Raw genomic sequence first — 26,198 nt, forward strand, 5'->3', positions numbered from 1 at the left:
CTTTTTAAAAACGCCACAGGATGCGGGACAAATTGTTGAAAAGAGGGTCTGTCCCACCAAAATTGGGACATCTGGTCACCCTATTTTAGTACCATTGTGATTACTACTATGCGAACAAACCCAGGCCAGCTTGCTGGAAACATGTGGTCTGGTTATCCCTGTTATCTTAGCAGATAATCATAAGACAGCCAGCTCTAAACCCTAGACAAGTGATTGAGGCCATTCTAGACCAGTCAACCCCTGGCTGACCCATCAGCTGACTGTAGCTATAAGAGTGAGCCCAGGTGAGACCAGGAGAAGACCCACCCAACTGAGCCCAGCTCAAGTTGCAGACCCATAGAATCATGAGGTAATAAAGGCTTAAGTCACTAAGTTTTGGGATGCATTGTTATGTAGCCACAGCTAGCTTACACAAGGTGTGACTTATCTGATCAAAAAATAAATCATAAAAGTTATATCTGTCAGAGATCCTGGAGTCAAGAATAAATTAATAGTCATGATGTATTTTTAAAATCAGGAGAAAATTTAACTGCTGTGAAGGAAAACCCACACTTCAGCTAATGTGACCTTAGCTGTGTTACTTACTTGTTCTTACTTTGAATCAATTTATTCAGAAAATTAGGGACCAGGCTGTATTAGGTTGTTAGGAAAAACAGGGCGAGTAATGTATATACATCAGGTGTCGTCAAACTACAACCCACAGGCCACATGTGGCTGCCTAGGACATTTATCCGGCCCACCAGGTGTTTTTGCTGCCGCTGCCTGTCTTGCTTAGCAGCCGACTTGTCCTAGGGCCCGCAGTCTGGCCCTCCAACAGTCTGAGGGACAGTGAACTGGCCCCCTGTTTAAAAAGATTGAGGACTCCTGGTATACATTGTCTAGGAGCCTGGCGTGGTAGCTCACATGTGTAATCTCAGCAGTCTGGGAGGCTGAGGCAGGTGAATTGCCTGAGTTCATGAGCTGGAGGCCAGCCTGACCCGGAGTGACACCTTGTCTCTAAAAAATAGCCAGGTGTTGTGGCAGGCACCTATAGTCCCAGGTTGCACCCTGGGGATTCTCCTTTGGGAGGCTGAGACAAGAGAATTGGTTGAACCCAAGAGCTTGAGGTTACTGGGAGCTGTGGTGCCATGGTACTTTACCAGGGGCAAGAAAGTGAGACTCTGTCTCTAAATAAATAAATAAATGAATAAATAAATAGTCTAGCAATATAACTAACACCCCTTAGGTACCTCAGAAAGGTTGGATCCTTTATGCTTTTAGGCATATCATTCTTGTGTCCCAGCTGTCAGGTTCTGTGGCACTTAAAAGGCTTTGTAAAGTCTTCATTTAGAAAATAAAAATATACCCCTCCCTTTGAAAAGTGGACCAAGAGAAACTGATACAAATATAATTTGCAAAATGAGATTAAACTTTTTAAATGTCTAAAACTTTTTTATTTTGGAGCTATTTTAGATATATAGAGCAGTTGTCTGGACAGCACTGAGTTCCTCTGTAGCTTCACCCTGTTTCCCCTCTCATTAGCTTTGTACACAACTATGGTACACTTGTCAAAACCAAGAAGTGAACTTAGCACATTCTTAGCACTGTGGGTTTTATCTAGATTTCATCAGCTTTTCCACTAATGTTCTTTTTCTGCTCCAGGAGACCACTTTGTATTCAGTTGTCGTGTTTCCTTAGTCTTCTCTGTGACAATTTCTCAATCTTTCTGTGCTTTTTGTGATCTTGAGGGTTTCAACCTATGCCCCCCCAGATATTTTGTAGAATACCCCTCAGTTTGTGTTTCTCTGATATTTTTTTCATGTTTAGATCGGAGTTTTGGGTTTTGAAACTCTCACAGATGTGAAGTTCCCTTCTCATTATATCATATTAGCTAGGCCATAGTATCAACAGAAATAATCACTGGTGATGTTGACCTTGATCATTTGGATAATGTGGTATCTGCCAGGTTTTTTCACTGAAAGTTATTCTCCCTTTCTATGCTCTGCTTTTTGGAAATGAGTCACTCACTTTTTAGTTTGCACTGAAAGTGGGGGAAGGACATTGAAGTCCATGTCTTGAAAGAGGGAAATATCTATAGATATTTGAAATTTTTCAGTAAGGAAAATTTGTCTCTTCTCCCCATATATTTATTACTCAATAAACAAATGGATAATCAATAACCAATTTATTGATTATTCATTAATTGGTATGAACTCATACATTCTGATTTTATACTTTGAGTTACAACACAAGGCTATGTTATTTATTTTGTTGCTCAAATTGTTCAGTTTGGTCACTGGTAGCTCTTTCAGATTGGCGTTTGTGTCCCTTTGACATGTGCCCATTCTTTTGTTTTATTTTGAGTATATTAGCTTTTGATGTACAACTTGGTTTTCTTCCCTACCTATCCACTGAAATTGCTTAAAGTTCCTTCAGATGACAATAGTGGCTAGATTGTCAGGCCAAACTTTAGTTTTCTGTCCTGAGTTTACCAGAACTTTCTGGAACAGTTAATACTGTAAAATCTTTTCCTCAAAATTCTATTTCACTAAAAAAAATTACTATTGAATTTTCAAACATAAACAAAACTAGAGAGAATAGCATAATGCATCTCTGTGCAGCCATCAAATTATCAACATTGCCAAATGTACCCTGGGAGGAAAAATCCAGGGAGAGGGAATGTGTTTGTCAGGGAAAGCCCAGGGGTGTCAAATAACCTCTCATGTTTAGGGAACTCCCAGTGGTTTGGTGAGCTGGGGCAGGGCTCCCTAGAGCGCTGGCTACAGAGAAGCTAGACATGTAAATACTGGTCAGATCACCAAGGGTGCTTGGCAAATGAATTTGCGCTTTCTCCCAAAGCTCTAGAAGGGAGTTGTCACCTATACTTCTAATCAAATGGCTATAAAATGGGGTTCCCACAATGTTCTCCTTGGGATTGATTCATTTTCTAGGACAGGTTACAAATCTCAAGAAAACGCTTATGTTTGCCTGTTTATTATAAAGGATAGTAAAAAGGATATGGATGAACAGGAAGAGAGGTGTAGCACAAGGTATGTGGGAAGGGTGCAGAGCTTCTATCCCCTTCTGGGCACATCACCCTCCAGGCACCTCCAGATGTTCGGCAATCTGGAGGCTCCCCACACCCAATCATTTTCATGAATGCTTCATTACAAAGGCATGATTGATTAAATCATTGGCCACTGGTGATCAACTCAACCTTCAGCCTCTCTCCCCTCCTTAGAGGTTGGGAATGGGACTGAAAGTTCCAACCCTCTAAGACAGGGTTGGTTCTCCTGGCCACCAGACTCCATCCTGCGGCACTCCAGGAACCCACCAAAAATTGCCTCCTTAGAGTAAAAGTCCACTCCTATCACCTAGGTATAGGTGGCTCCAAAATATTTAAGAGTACTGTCAGGAACTGGTATCAAAAATAAAATAGTAGAACAAAAGATTCTCTTAATGCCTCTATCCACAAGGGTTTCAGGAGCTCCATATCAGTAGCCAGGAGCAGAAACTAAGTATATATTTCCTATTATATCACAATATCACATGATGAAGGCAGGCAGACCACTTATAAGCCTGTTGCAGAAAAGATGTTCAACCTCACTGGTAATTGGTGAACCTCCAATTACAGTAACAGTAACTCAGTACAGTAAGAGTAGTACCCTTCAGATAGGGCATTGTTTAAAACTTCCTACTTGTGATTGCTATCTAAAGTCAGGACCAGTCTTGCAGGACTGAGCCCTTAACTCGTGGGATCTGATTTTAACTCAAGGTACACAGTGTCAGAATGCCACTGAATGATAGGAAACCCAGTTGGTATCTCTGGAGAACTGTTTGACATGTGGAGAAAAACCCACACACATCTGGTGTCAGAGTGTTGTGTGTTGTACTGAGTGTGAGAATAGACAGAAAAGGTTTTTCCATCAGACATTAGTTTGTCCAAAGTGCATTCCCCTCACCAAAGGTGGCCCTGCTAAAGGGCCTGTGATCCTAGCAGTTAAGACAAAGAGTGATCTGGCCCCACATGCCAATAATGCAGAGGACAAGAAGCCTTGCCCTAATGTCTCTCCCCTCTGTGTGCTCTCCCAGCTGCCTCCAGCAGGCCACAGACCTCCCCAACTAGCATGCAAGGTCCCCAAGAGAAGAGACTATGGGCTAGCTAACTGCTATGGAAGAGACCCAAATATAAATGGATGAACAAGTCATGGGTGACTCCTGGGAAGAAAAACAGGTGAGTATGAGGTATCCAGAAGCCAGCACATCCATTTGAAGAGCTAACTGAGAAACATTTCTCCATATTTGGGAAGTTTTACACCTGGGACTCCCACTGGCACTTTTTGGCATTTTTTTTTTTTTTTGCAGTTTTTGGCCAGGGCTGGGTTTGAACCTACCACCTGTGGCATATAGGGCCAGTGCCCTACTCCTTTGAGCCACAGGAGCCGCCCTGGCAATTTTTTTTTTAAGACAAAGTCTCACTCTGTCACCCTAGGTAGAGTGCTGCCGCGTCTTCATAGCTCACAGCAACCTTAAACTCTTGGGCTTAAGTGATCCCCTTGCCTCAGGCTCCCAGAGTAGCTGAGACTATAGGCGCCTCCACAATGCCTGGCTAGTTTTTCTATTTTTAGTAGAGATGGGGGTCTCTCTTTTGCTCAGGCTGGTCTTAAACTCCTGCGCTAAAGCAATCCACCTGCCTCAGCATCCCAGAGTGCTAGGGTTACAGGGTGGAGCCACTATGCCCAGCCACTTTTTGGCAATTTTTGAAGACAGAGAATAAATGAGCCAACATTTATCGGATATTTACCATGTGGCCAGCATGATGTGTTTTATAGGTCCAACTCAATGTGGTCCTCACAATGAGCCCACCAGGGGGAATTCTTCATGTTCATTTCCAGGATGAGGATGAAACCAGAGCAGTGAGAGGTGAAAGTAACTCACCCCAGGTCACAAAGCCAGCAGGGGTGGGGTCAGCAAGATTTGTTTGGGGGAAGGCAGGAGTCCTTTGAAGAAATATTTCAGGCTCAGCTAAGCACGTGTGATTACTGGCTTTCATCTGTACTTGTGTCTGAGTCACATTTATTTTACAGTTAGGCATAGTATGAGTTTAAAAGAAAAAGGGAAAATACTTAAGATTTGAAATTTTCATTATGTGTCATCTCGAGGGAGTTAATTCTCATTTTTGTCTACAATACCTACACACAAATTGCAACTCCAATAATAAAATGAGAGCTTGGAAAAATAAGCACCTGGGGCTGAGGAAAGCAATGCATTTGTCTCAGGGCAGGGGCTGAGTGTGAAGCTAAGTGTTTTCAGGGAGAAACATGTCAATACTAAATCTTTCCAGCAACCTTTGATGGATGTGCTAATCTTCTCAGGTCAACATGGGCTCACCCCGGCAACGCACTGTAATAACTTATTTAAAAAGGCAGCTGGCTTTTATAAATGACCTGCTCCATCAACTTTTAGATTTTCATTTTCAGGAATGTATTCCCTTACTAACACAGTATTTGCTGTATAGTAAGAGCTCATTTACGCATTTTCTGTAATAGAGGAGACTGCCTGCTGAAGGGACCAGGTTTGGGAGTTATTGTCCTTTGCTCTGAATTCTGTAAGACATTTAAGCTCTGTAGAGATGAGATAACAAGAATGCCAGACAAGTGATTTTTATTCCATGAAAGTAGTGGTTGGTAAACTACCATCTATAGACCAAATGTGGCCCAAGGCCTGTTTTTTATAAAGTTTTATGGGAACATAGCCACACCTACCTGTTTACTCATGGTCTGTGGCTGCTTTCACACAAGGGCAGGCTTGAGTAATTGCAAAGCCAAAAGTAGGGACTCTCTGGCTGGCCACTGCAGTGGAGAGAAATATTTGTCTCACTGTGTGCTTGGACCATTTTCAGTTGGGGGCTAAAAGAGTTGGGAGTTAGAGAAGACATCTGGCTTATTTAAAGCACTGGGCAGGTTCAGGCTGGTTAAAGACAGAAGAAAATATGAAAAGACAAAACATTAGACAGCATTTGTAGGCAAGAACTTTAACGAACTGAACAGTTATCAGCATCAGAAACCAATGCAGGAGACACAAAATTATCATCTTCTGTCAGAAAATTTCTCATATTGGCAACAGTATAGGTCCTGCTCAATTCTAAGTGACAGGAGTATTACCTCTACCCTGTGAGTGCCCACTGGGATTCTGGTGAACATGGTAGTATCTTAGCATAAAGTTCCTTTTTCCTGATAACTGTAAGATGAAGGGAGTATACCCAAAAGGAAGGGGGTAAGTCTGGGGACCCTATGCAGACAGCACTCGCAGGGGTCCCTGAGCCCAGAGCTCAGAACTTCAGGGGAATGACAGGCCAGTACTTGGGCTGCTTTCTGTCACAGTGCTTGTCAAAGCTCAGTTGCACCGCCGCCTCCATGGCCTGGATCTTGGCAGCGCTGTCCCCATACAAGAGCTTCATCTCGGCCTTGCGCCGCTCGCCCGGCCTCTCAGTCGGGGGGTTGACTGACCTATGGAGGTTGTAGCATAGGTCATGGTCGGCATTCACATAGTCATCCAGGCGCTGTGCGTCCAGCTGCTGCTGCCGCCCTGAGAATAAGAATGAACGTGAACATGAGCACAAACAGGAACATGAGGGTGAACACGCATGAGTGTGCGTGCTTGCGCACACACAGGAGGGCAGCACAGTAAGGATGTGCCATCTGTAGCCCCCTGAGGGCCCTCACCATTCCTCTCATGGTGTGCCAGCTGACATGCTTAGATTCTGATGTGTCACCTGCAGATTATCTACTTGTTATGACGCTCACTGTACACTTACCAAGGGGTTATTATACACTGATGGAAATGGCAGAAAGCTATGAGGAAACTTGTCACCCCGAACTAGCAAACCTCTGCCTCAAACACTGAAAATACAAAAGAAAAACAAACCACCTGGGTTTCTTCTTTTTTATCTGCAAGGCCTGCCCACAACCTGCCCAGCTAGGAAAGGCTGATGGAGCTTGCTTGGTTTCAAACACTGTCCCAGGTCAGCATGGAAATGGAGAGCTTACGGCAAAGTCCGGGACTGCCAGCCACAGTACTTACCACCACACGTGGGGTGGTGAGGAGAGTGAAAACCACCCTGTGGGAGAGGTATTGATTTTAGGTAACCTGGAAAAGAACAAGTGCTGCTAATACAATGCGGTGACACTGAGGAGCCTCCTGCAGATTCAAAAAACACAAATCATACCAGGCAATGGGAGGGTAAATGACTCAACACTTGTAGAAGGTGAAAGGCGAACAAAGGGCAATTCTGCAAGTGAAATTAAGACCTCCGACTTCTAATCTTCCTGCTGTATTAGCAAATCACAGTAGTGCGTTGGCCTTTACAGGATGGGATTTGACTTTCCACTTCACAGGTGAGCCTAGGTTCAACCACAGTGATGTAGTTACATAGTTTCATCCTACTAATTTAAATGGATTCTTGTAAAGCAAGATGTATTTATCCAACTTATTCCTCCTTTATATTTTGTACCTTGGCAAGTCCCAATGTCCTAATTTTTATTTGTATGTAAACAGCTACACAAAAATATCAACGATGCAATGCTGCATAAGGTAAAATTTAGCCAGTTTTTGTAGATTTTATAAGTGGCTCTGTCAAAAAGAGAAATTGCTAGAAGAAAGCACTTCTGGAGCTGCTATGGCTACCTAGAGATATGCTACCAGATACAGAGAAAAGATGGCCATAGGGAAATAAAAGCATGACATAAATCATTCTTTCTTTGTTGTGCCTCTCTCCACAAGTACCTGGAAGGGAACCTGGCAGTGAGCTAATCAAGTATGAATGGAAAGATATTTATAAGGCTATGTATAGTAACTCTCATAAATCTTGTTTTTTATAAATATCTTATGATATCTATAGTTTATTTTTACCTAAGGAATTTATGGATAACCCAAACAACTATCAAACAAAATAAATGCTGCATAATTGCTACCTCATCCACAGAAAAGATATGAGACTGATTTACTGTGAAATGCATAACTCCAGACCCTGGCCTAGTAAGCAAGTAAATGGGAGATCCATAAGCATTTGTTTCTACATCTTGGCCTTTCTGCCATATTTCACTAGCATATCATAAGTGGTTCAGTTCTCTTGGGTGTTTAGATTCTATGCCCCCTAAAATGAGCTCTGTTACATTGGTGTGGGAGTTGATGAACTGGGTCCTACCTAGCCAGAGAAAATGGCCATTTCCAGACATATCCCTGACTTCCAAGCTAACGTCTAGGGAAGACAGAAAATCAAACAGTAGGTTAGAATAAACACTTGACTATTGCCATGGCTGCTTCTTATTTCCACAATTTGCCTGTGCATTCCTGGTGCTGAGGCTGGGGTGGAAGCCCCTCCAGGAACTAGCTTCTCTCTGGAGGTGTTTTTCTCCTGCCTCTGTCCTGGAATGATTCAACTCAACTCTGAAAGAAAGTGTAACTTGGCACTTTCAGGAGGCAGAGGAAGGGGGACCCAGGACACTGGGTCTGGGGGTGGGCAGTAGGATTGGTGAGGTATGTTCAGTCACAAAGAACTTGCACAGGGCTTTCACACTCGCCTCTTCTAAAAATTGCAAACGCAACACTTCTTAAGAAGAGTGACCCGTGAATGTGTTTACTCAGCCAATTAAATTATATTATTCAAATTCAGTTTTCTTATTGTTGGCTATAAATGCCATAGACTGATAGTGTTGTGATCTATTATAGTTATTTCTCTCAGTTTTATCTAGAGCTTTTGAAACTGTTATTTAGTATATAAATATTTATATGTGTTATGTACATCATCTTTTAAATTAAAAAAAAAAGTGACTGGGCGGGGAGTGGACTGATGGCCCTGCTCTGGTTCTCCATGACAGGTGGAATTTGGCTGAAGGATCACTTATTCAAGGACTATTCTTTGAAGGCCTGGCTCTCCTGACTTAGCACAACAGATTCCTCTTCTAGCTGTGAGCAGCCTTGAGCACGTTACCAATCCTCCAGCTTTCTTCTTCATCTCTTCTGCCTAGAGATGATCCCAATCCTACTGGGATCTTGGTTCTCGGCTATTAGGCTATGTGCATTTAATCTTTGTATTTTTGCATCTTTTTCTTTTTCCTATAATTTAAAAGGGTTAGAATTATGCTTCTTTTTGCTACTCTTCCGATAAAATCCATCTTACAGATATTGAATAGGCGTAACAATTACATGCAGAGAGATGTTTTATTGACATCTGGGAACAAAACATGATGTCAACACAAAGCAACCTCAGTAGACAATGAAGCTGCACAATTTTGCAAGTTTGCGCTTAGCATCTGCTCATGGGTCACAAATACAGGATTTTAGTTCTTAATAAAGCATAGCAATAAAAGACATAGCCCTCTTCCTGGACTCTCCATTTGTATCACTCCCACTCAGGCTTCCTCATGAAAATTTAAGGCTGAACCCTTGTCCCCTCCCTGCCTCTCAAGAGATTTGGAGGTTTCATGGTTTCTTGCATAGTTGACAGTTGCCTTAAAACACTGACCTACAAGGCAAGAACCTGTTGCCTGGGGGTCATTTATGGGAAAGGGCACTGTCAACTTTACTTACTTCTGTACCCCTAGTCCAGGGAGGAAGATGCAGGACCTGACACAAAGCAAGCGTTCAGGAAATGGTTGCTGAATGTTCAGACAAAGGCTATACATTATGGAAGGTCAAGAGAAAACAACCCTTTCCCTTCCAGATGCTATTAAAGGAAGATGATGATAATCCAGGGACAGAGAAACAGATGCTCACATCTCAAAAAGTGCTGGGCCGACCTGCCCACCTTGGGGGTTCCTCAGAGCCTCCCAGGCAGAGGGGCTCTGGGGAAGAGGAGGACCAAGAAGTTGGGGGTGTTCCCTTTTTATTTTTTTGTTAATCAAGCCCAGGTGAGGTTCGAACTTGCTGCCCCTGTGCAGGGCTGGCACACTAACTACTGAGCTATAACGCCCAGCTCAAACTCTCATCCCTTACATTTGAGCTGCTTCACCTCTACTTAATAACACAATTAAAAAAAAAAAACAGTCCTAAGGCTGCACTACAAATGTAAAAACCAGTTGTTTAAGAACAAGTAACCTCAGGCCAGCTGTGCATGGATGGCCACAGACAGTATCTGAAAGCACTTTAGTGCATAGTGACTTAGGGGACCGAGGAAACCTTAGAATGGATTATCTGAGTTTGAAAGTGACTACTTACTCTGCATCCTACTTCTCGCTTCCTCCCAGGGAAAGAAAGGATTCTCAGTCACTGGCAATTTTCTTTCTGTCAAAGCAAGGTGAGGGTCCATCTCCTTTCGGTCAGATGGAGAATCATCTGACTGAAGGGAGCAGAGAAGCACGAACATCACACTTGCGACATAACTGAACAGCTGCCTTGTCATGGGTAGGGCATTTTTATTGAAAACAGCTGTAGGACTCAATGTTCCCAAGCACTTTTTCTTATAGGGTATTTGGCCAAGGGAATTTGTTTTAATCCAAATCTGAGTCTCTTTTAAGATTCATTCCAGCTTTAAAACAGGGTTGTAGTAGATTGAATAGTGTCCCTTCGGAATTCATGTTCACTCTGTGACCTTATTTGGAAACAAGATCTTCTTCGCAGATGTAATTAAAGAATCGTACTGGCTTAGGGCAGACCCTAAATCCAATGACAGTGTCATCATGAGACAGAAAAGGGGGCGGATGGCAGGTAAATGTGGATGCAGAGATTAGAGTGAACACAAGGAGACACAAGATGATGGAAAAGGCAAGGCCTTAGAGCCTGTGGAGGGAACAGAACCCTGCTGAAACCTTGACTTTGGACTCCTAGCCTTTAGAACTATGAGGGAATAAATGTCTGTAGTTTTAATCCACTGGGTTTGTGGTAATTTGTTACAGCAACTCTAGAGAACTGAGATAAAGGTTAATATACACATAGGGTTGGAACAAGAAAAACAGCAGTACATAGGCATTATTAAGGAACACTTGACCAGAGTCTGTCTGGGTTTAGGATACATGATCTTGATATTTCTCACTTCAATCTATAGATCTACACCAGTGTACGTAGTTCCTTATAGCTTATAAAAGAAAAAAAAAATCAGGGGAAGTTACAAGGACTTTAGAGCAGTGATTCTCAACCTTTCTAATGCCGTGGCCCTTTAATACAGTTCCTGTGGGTTGCGACCCACAGGTTGAGAACTGCTGCTTTAGAGAATTTTAAATAGCAGTAAAAAATCCATTCAATATTATGCCACAGATAAAGAGCCCAAAGGCAGAACATTTTAGAGGATAAAACACTAAAACAATGAATGCCAAGGACGGGGGTGTTATTTTCCATCATTTTTCTAGGACTGGCAAGCATGTCTCTCAGATTATATACTCTGCTGTGTTGCCAAAATTAATGATGGCAGCACCTCATTTCTGGCCTGTCAGTAACCACCCAGAACACAGGTGCTTACACACAGAACCATGGCCACTTGTAATTGGTCTTCTCATCCCGCGTCCTTTGCCCCAGGACAAATGCAAACCCAAAGTTAGTGGACAATCACAACAAAAATGTATCGACATCCCTCCCTTACATTTTTCTTAGGCCACCATTTAACACATATCAGCTCACTGCTTTTGTGCACTTCTGAATATCTGCGCTAGACAAAACAAACACATGGCAAGATCATGCTCAATCAGTGTGATTTAATCCTTCAACTTCACAGACTAAACCAAAATAGCTCACTAAACATTGGGCCACAGGCTCCGCCATATCCTCTAGGTTTCCCATAGAGTGTGTACTGAGGGAGAACCACGTGGGTTTCCAGCAGACTGACCAAAGGCTCATTATGAACACTACAGTCTAAACCTTCCTTCTAGAGTGGACACATAATGGAGCCAGATGGCTCTCATCAAAGGTATAAAAATCGCATATGGGGCGGCACCTGTGGCTCAAAGGAGTAGGGCGCCGGCTCCATATGCTGGAGGTGGCGGGTTCAAACCCAGCCCCGGCCACAAACTAAAACGCATCTGGGCCCTTTGGTAAGAACAGCACTTTGAAAGCTGAGGTTAAGAGTGAACTTTTCCTTTTCTCACTCCAAATCAACCTATCCCTCAAAGCCAAGTACACAGTCCACTCCACAGCTGCCCTGTGGTGCTCCTCCTCTGACTGCCTGCATCACTGGTTTGATGCCTTATGTACATAAGAAGTAATCATGGAGCACACCGAGGATGTTCTTCTATGTATCATTCTAAAGTTGATTTGTGGTTCAGCCTTTTGGGAATATGACCCTGTTCGGGCCCAACTTCTTCCTCTTAAAACAAAGATGAAAAATACCTGATTGGGGAGGCGCCTGTGGCTCAAAGGAGTAGGGCGCCGGCCCCATATGCTGGAGGTGGCGGGTTCAAACCCAACCCGAGGCCAAAAACTGCAGAAAAAAAAAAAAAAAGAAAAGAAAAAGAAAAATACCTGATTGGCTCAACCCCAAACAGTGACAGTGTTTGTGTCACAGGACATTATTCTCAGCCAGATATGATAACCTGACTCATTTTCCGTCTAAGTATTAGGAAGATAATCTGGCAGTCTTAATTGATTGCCATTTATGACTTTAAAATGATACTTTTTTTTTTTTTGAGACAGAGTCTCACTCTGTTGTCCCTGGTAAGAGTACTGTGGCATCATAGCTCACAGCAACCTCAAACTCGTGGACTAAAGTGATCCTTCTTGCTTCAGCCTCTTGAGTAGTTGGGATTACAGGTAGGCACCACCATGCCCAGCTAGTTTTTCCTATTTTTGGAAGAGATGGGGTCTCGATCTTGCTCAGGCTGGTTGCGAACTTGTGAGCTAAAGCAATCCACCTGCCCTGGCCTCCCAGAGTGCTAGGATTAAAGGCGTGAGCCACTGTGCCCATCCATTAAAATGATGCTCTTCTTAACAGTTATTTCTCCTTAGAAATACCTGAAAACAAAGGCAACTTTTAAAATCTTACAACTGTCTACTTCACAGAAATCTCTTGTTAAGAAATGATGACATATAATCAAAAGCATGCTTGTTTCCACTGCACAAAAGAAGTTCTTATCCTACTTATATGTTAAATTAGACACTACCTGGATACAAGTAGCCATAATAAAGAACATGCTGTCCAAATTTATCCCATGAAAATATAAAATAAGACTCAGAAGACGAATTGTATAACCTAAATGTTCCTGTGGAAATGAAAAATACTGAAAAGCTGAATCTTTCAAATTTAGTTATATTTTCCCTTGCTAATAAGAGTCTGTGTTTTTGAAATGATTCATGTTCAAAGTTAAAGCTTCCTTTATTAAACAAATAGCTTCTAGTGGTTTCAGGAGTAAAATAAAACAAAAAACTTTAACCAATTATTCACACTACCCAGGTCCCTTATCTCTTTATTAAAGCTTTCCCCAACTGTGTATGTAAGTGGCTCTCCATGAAAATTCCTAGTGGAGGTAATGGATTGGAAAGCATTGTGGGCGTTCATTCAGATTACTTACATATGAATTCTGTCATTCATTAATGCTTGAGGGAACACCTGTTCATCCTGTACCCACCAAACGTACTGGTGAAAAAAAGTCCTGCTAGTGACCTACTGCCCATTATTCTCTTATTGTACAGGCTCAGACCATGGCGGCATCTTCTAATAAAGACCGCTAGATGATCGTCTGACTCTAATCTAATCTCAGCCTGTTCTCACCCTTGCTGGACAATTCTCACATCTCCCACAGACCTGCTAATGCGTTCAGGGAAGGCAAGCATGACAGAGACTCTAGGACAGGAGTTTTAAATCATGCTATAACTACACACTTTAAAAGCACAAAGAATCTATAGTGCGATTATTAGAAATATGGAAGTGGGTTCAGGTTCCCAGTGCATGCACTTTAGTATATTTATCATGCATGAACATCCTTGAAACAGGACTCAGAACTGTGTTAATGACTAAATTTGACAGACACCAAAACTTGGTCTGTCCCTCATGTTTTTAACGTTCTAAATCAGTTTCAAAGTTTGAAAAGTGCTGCCTAGAGCAGAAATATACGACCTTTTCAAAATCACGGAATGTCTTTATTAAAAAATGCAGAATCTCGATCAAGCACTATCAGAGTAAAAACAACTGACGGTTAATAAAACATGCCAAAGGATGGGTTTATCAGCAACTGACCAGAAGAACAAATATTTGTTGGGCACTGACTTGGTAGCAGGTACCAATCTATAACCTTTTCAGATGCTCTCATTTAATAGCTGTAATTACTGCCCATTAATTAAGATCCCCATTTCATAGACAAGGAGACTGCAGCACAGGGCAGTGAAGGGAGGGAAGGGGAACCCACAAGAGGATGAGAACCTCCAGTTAGTGAGTGGTGGAGCAAGGCTGAAACCCTGTGATTTGAGCAGTTCCACCACAGATGCCTATGTATAACTGTCAAATAATAATATGGATATTGGGGAGTAAGGTTAAAAATGGAGGTTGCAAGGGTTTTCATAAAATTCCTTTTTTGTGATGGTTTGCTATCTGGATCACAGTAAAACAAATATGTAACACATTTCCTTAACAGAGATGACAAGACCCGTGTGGTTTTCTTTATGTCCCAGTCGCAGATGGCATTTGAGAACAGAGAAAATTCCCAAATAATAGGGTGATTGTATTAGTTTCCTAGTGCTGTGACAATCAAGTACCATACACTGTGTGCGTGGCTTAGAACAGCAGAAATTTATGGTCTCATGGTTCTAGAAGTCAAATGTCCCACAGAATGACTGCAATTGTAGCCCTTTATGGGATAAGATTTGCTGACCTCTGATTTAAGGCTTATAATTAACACTGAAACACTTCACTTATTCAAAGACAGGCATGACTTAGCAGGTAATTTCCATGACTTTGTTTAGCTACCTAGAATTAATTCTACCTGACAATGATAAGAGGGAGGAACAGGGATGGTTGTTAACCATCCATCACAGAACTGCTTACATTTTATTCTTTGGTTGCAAGAACACATTTCATTATTTTATTTTCATATCCCTTTTTTTTATTGAACAGCTCAGGTTTATTTTAAATTAGCGGATAATTCAAAATGCTCTTTTCGATGACTGAGGTTTGTTGCCACTCTCAAACACAACTTCCATCATAAAAGTATCAATCTCTAGTGGGAAAAACATGTCATTCTACCTTCTGGTAAGGATAATAAGCCCTATCTCCATCACATTTTCTTTTTCAAAAGCTATAACAAACAATATTCCAACGAAATGTGGACATGCTCCAATGTTACTCTCCCTCATTCCTTGTATGCTTTAAAATTAGATAAATAGTTGTTTTGTATGTATATTTTGAAGAACAGTAAAAGTTATTTCTGGAGATTAAGGAAAGGTATTCTATCTGTAATAGAAAGTACTTTTTAAAAAAATTTGTGTTTGGATATATTTTCTTTTTTTGAGACAGAATCTTACTCTGTCACTCTGGGTAGAGTGCCATGGCATCATAACTCACAGCAACCTCAAATGCTTGGTCTGAGAAATCCTCTTGTCTCAGCCTCCCAAGTAGCTGCATCACTATACCTGGCTTGTTTTTTTGTATTTAGTAGAGACAGGGTCTTACTCTTGCTCAGGCTGATTTCAAATGCCTGAGCTCTAGCAATCCACCTGCCTCAGCCTCCCAGAGTACTAAAATTACAGGCAAGCCACTGAGTTGGCCAGGATATACTTTTTTTTTTTGGCCAGGGCTGGGTTTGATCCCACCACCTCTGGCATCCGGGGCTAGTGCCCTACTCTTCTGAGCCACAGGCACCACCCCAGGATATACTTTTAATATGCATGAAAGAAGTCAACAGTTTAATCAAAAGAAGGGAAGTTCAAAGACCCAAATTAGTTTAGTGAGGAATCACAGGCAAAGATCATTAAAGACATGACACTGTAAGCTCATGGCTCAGTTCCTGGCATCCAAGGGGTATCAATAAAAGCTAGCCCAGCATCAGGACAATGCAGACAATTCAAGATGCAAAGCTAGCTTTCATTCTCAGGCTTGTACATTTCTGTGTTACTAAAAAATTCTACGTAAAATGTCATAGGATTAGAAGTCACTACAAAAAAAAAAAAAGAATTAGAAGTCACTAAAAAAAATTGAGACTGAATACTGGCTATAAGAAAGAGAAAAGTATTTGTGTATCTGTCAGAGGTACTTAAAATATAAATGGTCCAGGGAATTTTAATAGTAAGGAGAGTACAAAAAGCAGTTCTAGTTCTTTGTACCAAGGAAGTAAGAAATTTCAAAAAGAAAACCTCTGCTTTCTGATTGAAGAGATATAAGACCTTGATGATGATTCTCTAACCCCTGGGAAGAGCATCAATACAGAATCACGTCAGAAAGCTGTAAGTGCTGGGCCTTTTAGTTTAGGTTCACATTGATCTCTACTCTGAAGGGAGCTATTTAGATTCGGGAGCTCTGTCACACCAGGAATGCCTCCAAGTCAAATCCCAGAGAAATGGCAAGAGTACTTTAGGAGCCTAGCAGTCTTAGGGACCAAGTCCTGGTGTAAAGGAAACAGCATAGGAAGTAGAGTCAGATAGATTTGGTTTGAATCCTAACAGCAAATTACTAGTTGTGGACCATGGAACCAATCCATTAACCTTCTTGAAGTTCATTTTCCTTCTTTGTAAAACAGGTTAAATACTTTGAGGTACTGTTTTGTAGATTAGGGAACATACAGACACATGTGGGCTCTATGTGACAGTGTCTAACATTCAAAAATAGTAGAAAGACTATTAGGATAAGCTTTGTTATGGAACTAAAAAGAAGTCCTATGCTAAAACAACTCTGGCAACTAATTGCTATGGTTTGTTTGACACTGAAATCTGAACCCCAATGTTGGAGGTGGCGCCTGGTGGGAGGTGTTTGGATTGTGGGGTGCAGGTCTCTTAGGAATGGTTTGGTGCCATTCTCTCACTAGTGAGTTCTCCCATTATTAGTTTCCCTGAAAGGTGCTTGTAACTGGCACCTCCCTCCTCCTCTCTCTTGCCATGTAATCTCTGCACACAGGCTCCCCTTAGCCTTCTGCCATGAGAGGAAGCAGCCTGAAGCCCTCACTAGAACCAGCTGCTGGCACCATGTTTCTCATATAGCCTATGGAAACACGAACCAAATAAATCTCTTTTCTTTATAATTACCCAATTTCAGGTACCCCTCTATAGTAACATGAATGGAGCAATACATTACTATATGAGTGGTGCAATATCATCATGGTTTTTCCAAGTTTGAGACTGGATTTGGACTATTACCTGGACCCCAATGAAGAGTTACAAAATAACTCTGTATAATAGAGAAGAAAAAGAAGTGCAAAAGTCAGGGCAAAGAAAGGGGAAGCATGAGGAGACAGAGGCCTGAACTTACGTCGCTCTTCTCTGTGCCTCTCGGTCTCTGCAAAGTACTGGCGGAGCTCCTCCGTGATTACCATGTTGCTCAGGTCACATTCTATCTCCCCGTCTGACTCACTCTCTTCCTCCTCATCTTGGGAGGTAGTTTGCTCTTCTCTTGAGGATACCTGGAACCTTCTGCTAACGTGTCGCTGCTTCCTAGACCTTCTGAATTGTGAACTGCGATGGTAGTCCTGCTGGGCTACGTGATGGTCACTGAAAGACTGAGGATCTCTAGCCTCATTATCACAAGAACTTGGGGAAGAAACTGTAGAAGGGAAATGCTGTGAAAAACTGAAATAGAATTGCATGGCCTTTCTGTAGGCTTTCTGGTGGTTTCGCATCCAAGCCATTGCTTGATGATAATGCTGCCAGTATCTTGCATATGCTGGGTGAGAATACCAATACTCAGAAGCATTTGATGTTGATGCCTACAAAATAGGAGGAGGTGGAGGGTAGGCACCAAATAATTCATTACTAGAGAAACCTTCAAATGTTGGGTCAACTAGCCAATAGGAATTTATTGAGGATTTGTTAAACACCTATGCTACCTGAGGATGCTATTGGGCCACAAAAAGATAGAAGACCAGTCTGTCCACGATGGACATCAATCCACACACACTTGATCTCTGCAGGACAATTAGTAAGGCTATGGAGGATTACAATGTGGGGACAGGGGCCAATGATTGCTCTTAGATAAGATATAAAACGAGATAAGCACTTGAAGCTTATCATCTTATCCCCCTTTACCCACTGTAATTAAACTAGTTCCAAGTGAGAAATAGCCTGCCAAGAACATATGGATTAGTGAGCATAACAGACTTTGGTTCCTCCCCTTTGCCCCCTAAACTAACCCACTGGCCTGGACCACCTGGGACAAGAGATGTCTAGGAACATGTCCAATGGTGCTTTTAGTTTTAGTTTTCTAATGCATTTTTTTGTCTTCTCTGTCATGGAATGAGAACACCAAGACTTCAAAGACTATAGTTGATCTTTTCTTCTTAGGCATTACAAAAAATCTTACCTGTGCTTCCATCCTTCTTGTGAGAGTCCAAATGGGCACTGAATCTAGGAAAGAACAACCAGAGGGTAAACTTCTGATCAGTACAGCTACATGATATTTGTGGCCATTCTGTCGTTTGTGAAGCAGCTTCTGCGAGGTTGCCTCTTCCCAGTACAATGCCTGATTTTCATGTGACATATCTACTAGACTCCGGCACTTAGGTCATGACCTTGTGGTGTGAAAAGGGGTCCCCTTAGGTATGACTAAGTGGGTCAAGGGCCCTGCATGGTTTTGCATTCAATTACTTGTTTCCCTATTGAAAGTGAAGTCTATGAAAATGATCATATATTTAGTTAGTATGTATATACAAAATAATATACAGAACATGAATTAAAAATTTACAACTATTACTTTATTTACTAATCCTTAACCCATGCCAATGACTATTGAAGTTAAACCTAGATTTTCCTGAGCCTTGAGTAAAATACATCTTTCCAACTGACTAGAAACCTCTGCTGGGTCTTGCCTTAGGCTTGGGACTTGGAGAAGCCTCTTTCAATAAGACATCTCGGCCTTAGTTGTGCCCTAACACAAAATGAAAATAATTTGTTTGGCCCTGTTTTAGTTTTGATTACAGTACACACCTCTCAGCAAGGGTGTGACACCACACTCTCCACAGCTAACCATGCTGCCTCTTCACAGGAGGAAAAACTGTTCCAAGGAGACTCTCCATCAAGGCACCACATAGATTGCCTTTGCCAAACAGCACTGGTCTACTGAGATTTACTCAAATGAAATTATGGTAGAAATCAGTTCATACTTGAGTGCTCCACTGCAAGGTACAGCCTTTAAGTGACCAATTCATTAGACCAGGTTTTATATTTCTACCACGGAAATATGAACAGCTATCTAAAAGCCTGTAGCGCTTAATGACATTAAAGCAAACTCCATGTGTGTCTTAATCAAATTTGTTTTCTAGATTAACAAGCAACAAATAAATTAAATCAGAAAAGACTAGGAGACATCTGTGTGTCTTGTGGAAAACAAGAGTTTTGAATCCAGATTGCTTTCTATGTCTCATAAGGCACACTTAGAACCAGGTCAATGTAAAAATCAATTATCCCAAATTGGGAAGTCTGATAACCTCAAATATGTAATAAACACCATTGCAATTGAACACTACTGTAGATTAAATCCTGTTCTCCCTTAAAATTGGAAAATCCAGCCTAGCACTAAAGGTTACAGCACCAAGATTCTGAAGATTCATGAGGGTGGCTAGGAGACATTTCATTTTGCAGAGCCAGAAGTTTAGGCACGCATGATAAAGTAGATTGCCATTTAAGAGGTTCAAGGTAATCCATAGTGTTGTCCAGGCTGCTCAAATGTCAATGGCTATCATTTAAAGAGGGAAGGAGTGTTAATCCGACAAGAGGTTGCGTGTGACTTTGATCCAACCAATAATTTGGTAGATGAGCTGCCTTACATCTTCTGAGATTACCTAGGCATGCCCTGGGCACTTTTGCAAGAAAGAAGCTGGGATAACCAGCTGAGATGATTGAACAAAGCCATGATTCTGAAGCAGAGTCAGCTCAGATTCAGCCCAGAGTGCCCACTATCCATAAAATACACTAATCAGCTAAAGCGCTAGACCCTTTTTAGACTGAGACCATTAAGGAAAGAAGAATTTATGTTACTAATGGTGTGCAGGAAACTTTGTAAGCAATTTTGTTTTGTTTCAATCCTGTTTTCCTCATTGCTCTAGCCACTGGGATAGTTACAATCAAATTTGCTGCCATCTTCCAGCAGGTTAGAGCCCTGGGGCTGAATGTAGAATATGCTTATTTCACCCTTGGCTTCCTTATTTTCTCTCCCCAAATTGCAAAACCTATTTGTAATATCCTTTTACACTGTGAGTATTTTTCAAATTCCTAAAATCCTACAGAATATTCAAATTAATCAATCTGAATAGCTGATTTGAATAATTTCAAATTAATCTCTCAAAAAATCCAAAAAGGTATAGAAAAACATGTCTAAAGGAATAGCCGCTTACATTGAGCTTTATAATTATTTTTAGTTTAGCATTTTCAGCATTACTCTTGTTATTTTATGTCAGTAATCTTTTTTGGTAAGGATCATACAGTAAGTATTTTAGGATTGTGGGCCACATACAGTTTTTGTCACAAAGTCTTCATTTTGTTTAAAAAAAAAAACAAAACTGCCAAAACCCCACACTGAACAACCCTTTAAAAATGTGAAAACAATTCTTAGCTCCCTGGAGATACAAAAACCAAGCTGTGGGTTTTCCCCTCTCATCCCTGATTTGCATCAACACATTTTTAGGGTATACAGACTCCGGCCTCAGAGTACTGAACATCCTAATTATTCTTCATTTCCCATGAGGAAATCTGTAGAGGGACTTTTCATTTCTCAAATATTCCATAAATTATTATGCCTGGAGTAAGACTGACGGAAGGAAGAAAACTATGATTATGCCCAACAGTAATATTAGTGACCCATTCCTAATAAGTACTATTTGGGGAAAAAAAGAATAGTCTCTGTGACTAAATAAGGAAATCGAACAATTTCTTAAAGATCTACACAGATATTTAAAGACTTCATTACAACCAAAAATAAATGAATAAGTAAATAAACAACTCCAACACAACTTTTGCAAAACAGTATCAATCCACAGGGCTTCGATGGCACAAGCAGTGTCAAGATTTCTGAAAGCAGGACAGAGTTCTGAGTATCTATTCCCTGGAAGAAATACATATTTTCCCCTGCTAAGCAATCAGCAAATCAGTTATTATCAGCTCCCAAGGGAAGGAGAGAGCCTTCTCAAAATATGGGTCCTATTAACTTTTTAAAACTGGTTACTTTCTCTACACAGCTAGCTTTCGGGTCTAATGTGGATGTCTAGGTTTCTGAAGCACTAATGTTAAAATAAATCTAGATATTCTAGTGACACTTTCAGAACCAACCACCTCTCAAAGAAAATAAAATTCACGGTTCCAGCAGATTTCAATGCCCATTCAGTGGTCTTTAATTTTCTTTCTCATTTCCTTCCTCCCCTGGGAGTGTCTCTTACTCTGTGAAGGCACAAACCTTCATGCACTGAACAGTAACCTCTAATGGGCTGGCAGAGCTGAAAGAAAAGAGATTGGCAATGTCAGGGGAGGCTGGGATCCGCAGCTCTCCAAACCCAGCAGCCCTCCCCAGGGATCACAATGGCATAACGGTCACTACCCAGCTGAGCCCTGGGGAGTACAGAGCCCATTCATTGTCCGTCCTCAGCCCCCAAAGGAAGGAAGAAAACAGGGGTGAGGTCATTCACTAAGCACTGGTGAGGCCTACAGGCAAGACAGAGACTCCAAGTCCTGAACAATGTATTTCCCCACATAGCCTCCCTTAAATATTGCATTTACTCTTCAGTGTATTGCTTATCTTGAAAGATATATTTTATATTCATATAAATATACAAAGAACAGATAAATGCCTTGTAGTTTTCAATGCATAAAACTATTTCCATCAAGTTACCCAACAAATCCCACAAATAAGTAATGTGGCTTTGAGAGGTAGTAACAGCATTATGTATTCTTCTAATTGCATATTTGTATTTTTTAACTGTAGGATCCAGGACATGTCATAGCAACCAGATACATAAAAACTCCAGATGAATAAAATCTCCAATGCAGACTCTGCAACTAGATTTTCCTATCTTCCTTTCCCACTAGAATTTTAAACATTAAGTACATGAACACTCATCTGTTTCGAATTTTATATAGAAACAGACTAATAGTTAATCTTTAAGTAAGTTACTCCAGCTAAAGCCCTGAAAGTAGAATCTTTCCTATGAGGCTCCCACTGATTTGGTTCTCTGAGCCAACCAGGGAATCTGGGAGATCTAATTAGGCCCACAGTACACACTGTTTCAAAGGATAAGGAAGGGGGTCTACTGGAAACCACAGCAAAATGAATGAAGGTACAATGAGAAATCTAAATTATAAAAATTCAGTCATATGTGGTTCTAAGAAATCTTTCTCTGCACATGCATTAATAACCCTATCAGAGAAGATGTCTTCCAAAAATACACATGGCAGTAAGACTTCCTCAACTAAGATAAATAATAAAATGGGTTCTTTCTCAGGGTGTTATGTCCTGCCCCTCTCTGGCTGGTTGCTGAGGCTGACAAGCTCAACAGGCTTGATGTCCTCATGGGCTCCCTCCTGTGGCTCTGCATGGTCCCTGCTTAGTGATTGGGACATCAAAGATGGCTCAAGTCTGAATGGCCTTCTTCCACCTGCAGAAGCACAAGCTTCCATCTTTTGGTGGGGCACAGGCCTGCTACAAGTGCATAAACCCCTGTGTTCAGAAAGCCTGCACCTCTGAATCTGTAACAGCCACAGTTAAGACCTATGGGCGAGGGAGCCAAAAACTTGGGTTTTATTTCCTTTTCATTCCCTTAGCCCCAAATCTCAATTTACCTTCTTCTGGATGTTGCAATAAGTGTTGTCACAAAAAAGGCACAGCACGCAGAAGGCATAAGACTGAAAGGATGTAGTTTATAATGCTCCCCCCCCCATACATATGACATTCCACCCACAGAAGGGCATTGTTTAATTTGTCAGTAAGGGTGATGGATTTGTGAATGGATTTGGAAGTTCTCTAAATCCCATGTGACTAGCATCAAAATCAAAAGTGAAATATGAGACCAAGAACAAAGCTACCCCTTGATTCATGAACATAACAGGCAATGAGATAACTGAGAATGACACAATGATAACACAGTTCTAAAGAAGAAACAGGTACGTTCACTTCACTGCAAGTATATCTTTATACAGCAAAACTTAGTGTGACTATGAGGGAATAAGGGTTGAATAGGCAGGTATTACAAATTAAGAGCATATCAGCAAAACCCACGACTAGTTTACAAAGTGGTTAAGGCCACCAGTACATTTCAGGAGTCTTATTTCAAATTTACTTTCTAAAAACATATTCATGCTAATTCTATGTTAGTCTCTCTCTTTTCTGAATTTTTATAGCATTAACTATACCTCATTCATTTGGACACAATCAATTATTTGTAGGTATGCTTTCCACAATCTATTCCTTTTAAATTTCCTATTTTTCTTCTAGCATAAAATAGCTAATAGTTCATGCTTTGGATGTTGTGGAAATAGTTGAACTTGTCTGTTGTTTCCTAACAACACTCTCTTCTTACCTCTACTCCCCCTAATCACTGAGGAGCTGGCAACTCACCTAATTATAAAGTACCAAATCTTTTCAGGAAGCAAATGTTTAAATATGTTATGTTTTTAAGTATATTTTCAATTCATCTGACCTTTAATCAACTATAGTTATGTTCTTTTTTCATTTGCCCAACTGTTCTATGGCTGATTCTTATTGTAGAGAAGTAGTTCCAAGAGTTCTGTAGCTAGTCTGTAAACTCTCCAACTTAACACTCTAGCCTCAGTTGTTCAATTTGCCCCCTTAGCTCTGTTGCATAGGCTGGAGTACAGTGGCTTGATCACAGCTCACTGCAGCATCCAACTCCTGGGCTCAAGCAATTCTCCTGCCTCAGTTCCAGGAGAAGCTGAGACTGAGTGGACTTGTTTCACAACCTATGCTTGGTATTCAGCTGTTTTTCACCTTAAGTCAGAAAAATATAGCTTTAAAAGTCTGAAGATTAATAATACAAACAACACTTCTGGGCCACCATACTTGGTTATTTTTTTTTTGTAGAGATGGAGCTCTTGCTATGTTGCTCATGCTGGTCTCGAACTCCTGGGCTCAAGCAATTTTCCTGTTTTAGCCTCCCAAAGTGCTGGTATTACAGGGATGAGCACTTGGCCTATAAATGGTATTTTAAAAGGGTATCTCTCTCATCATACAATTCAAGGGGGCCATGAGAATAAATAACCCCAGAAGTGTTGTTTGTGTTATTAATCTTCAGACTTTTAAAGTAATGTTTTTCTGACTTAAGGTGAAAAACAGCTAAATACCGAGCATAGATTGTGAAGCAAGTTTAAAAGTCATTCCTGAAAAAAAGAAAGTTGCTCAGAACTATCTGATCTGAACTGAGGGAGTCACAGAACTTCTGAGGCAATTCCTTGGTCACTGGTTCAACTCCAGCTCTTTACCAACCAAGGAAAGTGGGTGAAGACATTCTCCGTCTCGGTAGATAAGGTCCATAAACGATTGGAGGTGCCAAATGTTCTCAAGATAATTTCTGCCCAAATCTCTGACCTCCTTCAGAGGTTAAAGTGCAAGAGAGAACAGAGAACTCCCCTCCCCCTACACACATTTTTTTGAGTGGATGGGCAAAAATCCTAAACATCTCTCCTAGGATGAATTTATCTTGGGTGATATTCTACTGAGAAGACTGCACTGGATGGGCAAAATCCAGATTCACTCGGTACATCAGAATCACATGGGGGCTTTGAAAAATACCTATGCCCGAGCCCCACTTTTAAGATTTCGGATTTAGTTCGTCTAGGATGAGTCGTTCAGTGATTAGGAAGCACAGCAGACCTGGGAACCTTTGGAACTAGTCCCTTCCCACAATTAATCGGTAATGACTCAGGAATCTCAAGGGCCTATGGCTCCACCTGTTGCCGCGGTATGACAATAATTACGGTAACAACATGGCCACCAAGACCGCGGCTCTTATCGGAACAAGGGAAGCCGAGCCCAGGGTGGGCTTCTCCCTCGCTCCCCAAAGGAAACCCAGCCGCCCCCTAAGTCACCTCGTGGGCACGTAGCTTGTAGATCCTGGGCGGTGGGCGACAAGGTGCCTAATTTTCGTGGGAAAGACAGAGGGGAAGGGATATGAGGAAGGGGATACCGCTGGCGGTACTGGAAACGCGCATCCGGTGTGAGTCCTACGAGGCCGCGGCGCGCCGGAAGTCCCGGCTACTCGGTGACGTCACATCCGCTGCGCAGGCCTCTTTGTGCCGGAGGACGCCCACGGAATGTGGGTGGGTCTCTCAGCTCTGAGCTCTGGCCGGGCAGGGGCGGAGAACAGTTGGGGAGAACCTGCTCTCGGGCCGGGTATTGGGACCTGGCCGGGGGCATCTGCAAGAAACTGTGTGTCTGTTGAGGGGGATTATTTTAAACAATGTTCTCTCTCTGTTATTTAGAAAATGGATGGAGGAGAAAATGTCTGTGGCTAGAACGCGGCGATGGTAGGAGTGTGATGTCCTCTGGGAAGAGTCAGGGATGGATTGGGACCTGGTAGAATCTCTGCCTCAGGGAAGAAACCAGCGTCAGGAAAGGAAAGAGAAAACACACACACATACACGTGTGTGTGTGTGTGTGTATGTATGTATTAGTATACTATGGTATTTGATGGGATATTACCTCGGTTGCTGTGACAGAGACCCAGAAGAGAAATGGCTCAAACCTTGAAAGTTATGTTTCTGTCTCAGAGCAGCCTGGGTGTAAGGAGCCCAGAGTAGTGTGGCAGCTCCACGGGACTAGGGACTTCAATTTCACCCTCCCTGGTTTCTTGCCTTGGCTCACATGGTTGAAGATGGCACACCACTGCACCCTTTCCCCAGCCACTGGGGAAGGAGGGAAGGGGAAACCAGGGGCATGCCCCTTCTCTCTGAGATAGGGTTTAACCACTTTGACACTATTTACAATCGAAGTTGGATAATTCTGTTTACAGGGGCTATCTTGAGCATGTAGGAGGTTTAGCAACAGCCTTGGTCTCTACCCACAAGATCTCAGTAATATACCCTAGTTGTGACAACCACAAATGTCCCCAGACATTGCCATATAACCCTGGGGAGCAAAGTCACCCCACATTGAGAAC

The 26,198-nt window shown here is 41.8% G+C and overlaps 1 protein-coding gene across 2 annotated transcripts; it reads right to left on the reverse strand.

The window, feature by feature from the left end:
• Positions 1 to 6,006: 6,006 nt before the first annotated feature.
• Positions 6,007 to 25,225, reverse strand: GEMIN8 (gem nuclear organelle associated protein 8). Of its 2 annotated transcripts, none has more exons than XM_023515047.1 (4): positions 25,129 to 25,225; positions 18,404 to 18,447; positions 17,357 to 17,810; positions 6,007 to 6,567 (listed from the first exon to the last, which is right to left on the reverse strand). In XM_023515047.1, the coding sequence occupies exons 2-4, from the start codon at positions 18,413 to 18,415 to the stop codon at positions 6,311 to 6,313; spliced, it is 723 nt and encodes a 240-aa protein (XP_023370815.1). In that variant the 5' UTR covers positions 18,416 to 18,447; positions 25,129 to 25,225; the 3' UTR covers positions 6,007 to 6,310. The 2 variants fall into 2 exon arrangements, with proteins under 2 accessions (XP_023370815.1, XP_023370816.1); XM_023515048.1 differs by lacking the exon at positions 25,129 to 25,225 and adding an exon at positions 21,471 to 21,505.
• Positions 25,226 to 26,198: the final 973 nt, after the last annotated feature.

The sequence above is a fragment of the Otolemur garnettii genome, unplaced genomic scaffold (genome assembly GCF_000181295.1).
Source record: "Otolemur garnettii isolate 467f Iridium unplaced genomic scaffold, OtoGar3 scaffold00065, whole genome shotgun sequence".
Lineage (NCBI taxonomy): Eukaryota > Metazoa > Chordata > Mammalia > Primates > Galagidae > Otolemur > Otolemur garnettii.

Excerpts from the sequence above, each read along its gene's own strand:
- GEMIN8 (XM_023515047.1), bottom strand. Across the intron at positions 6,568-17,356 it reads GAGGCACAGAGAAGAGCGAC|GGCGGCAGCAGCAGCTGGAC; the intron begins GTAAGTTCAGGC and ends TCTTATTCTCAG.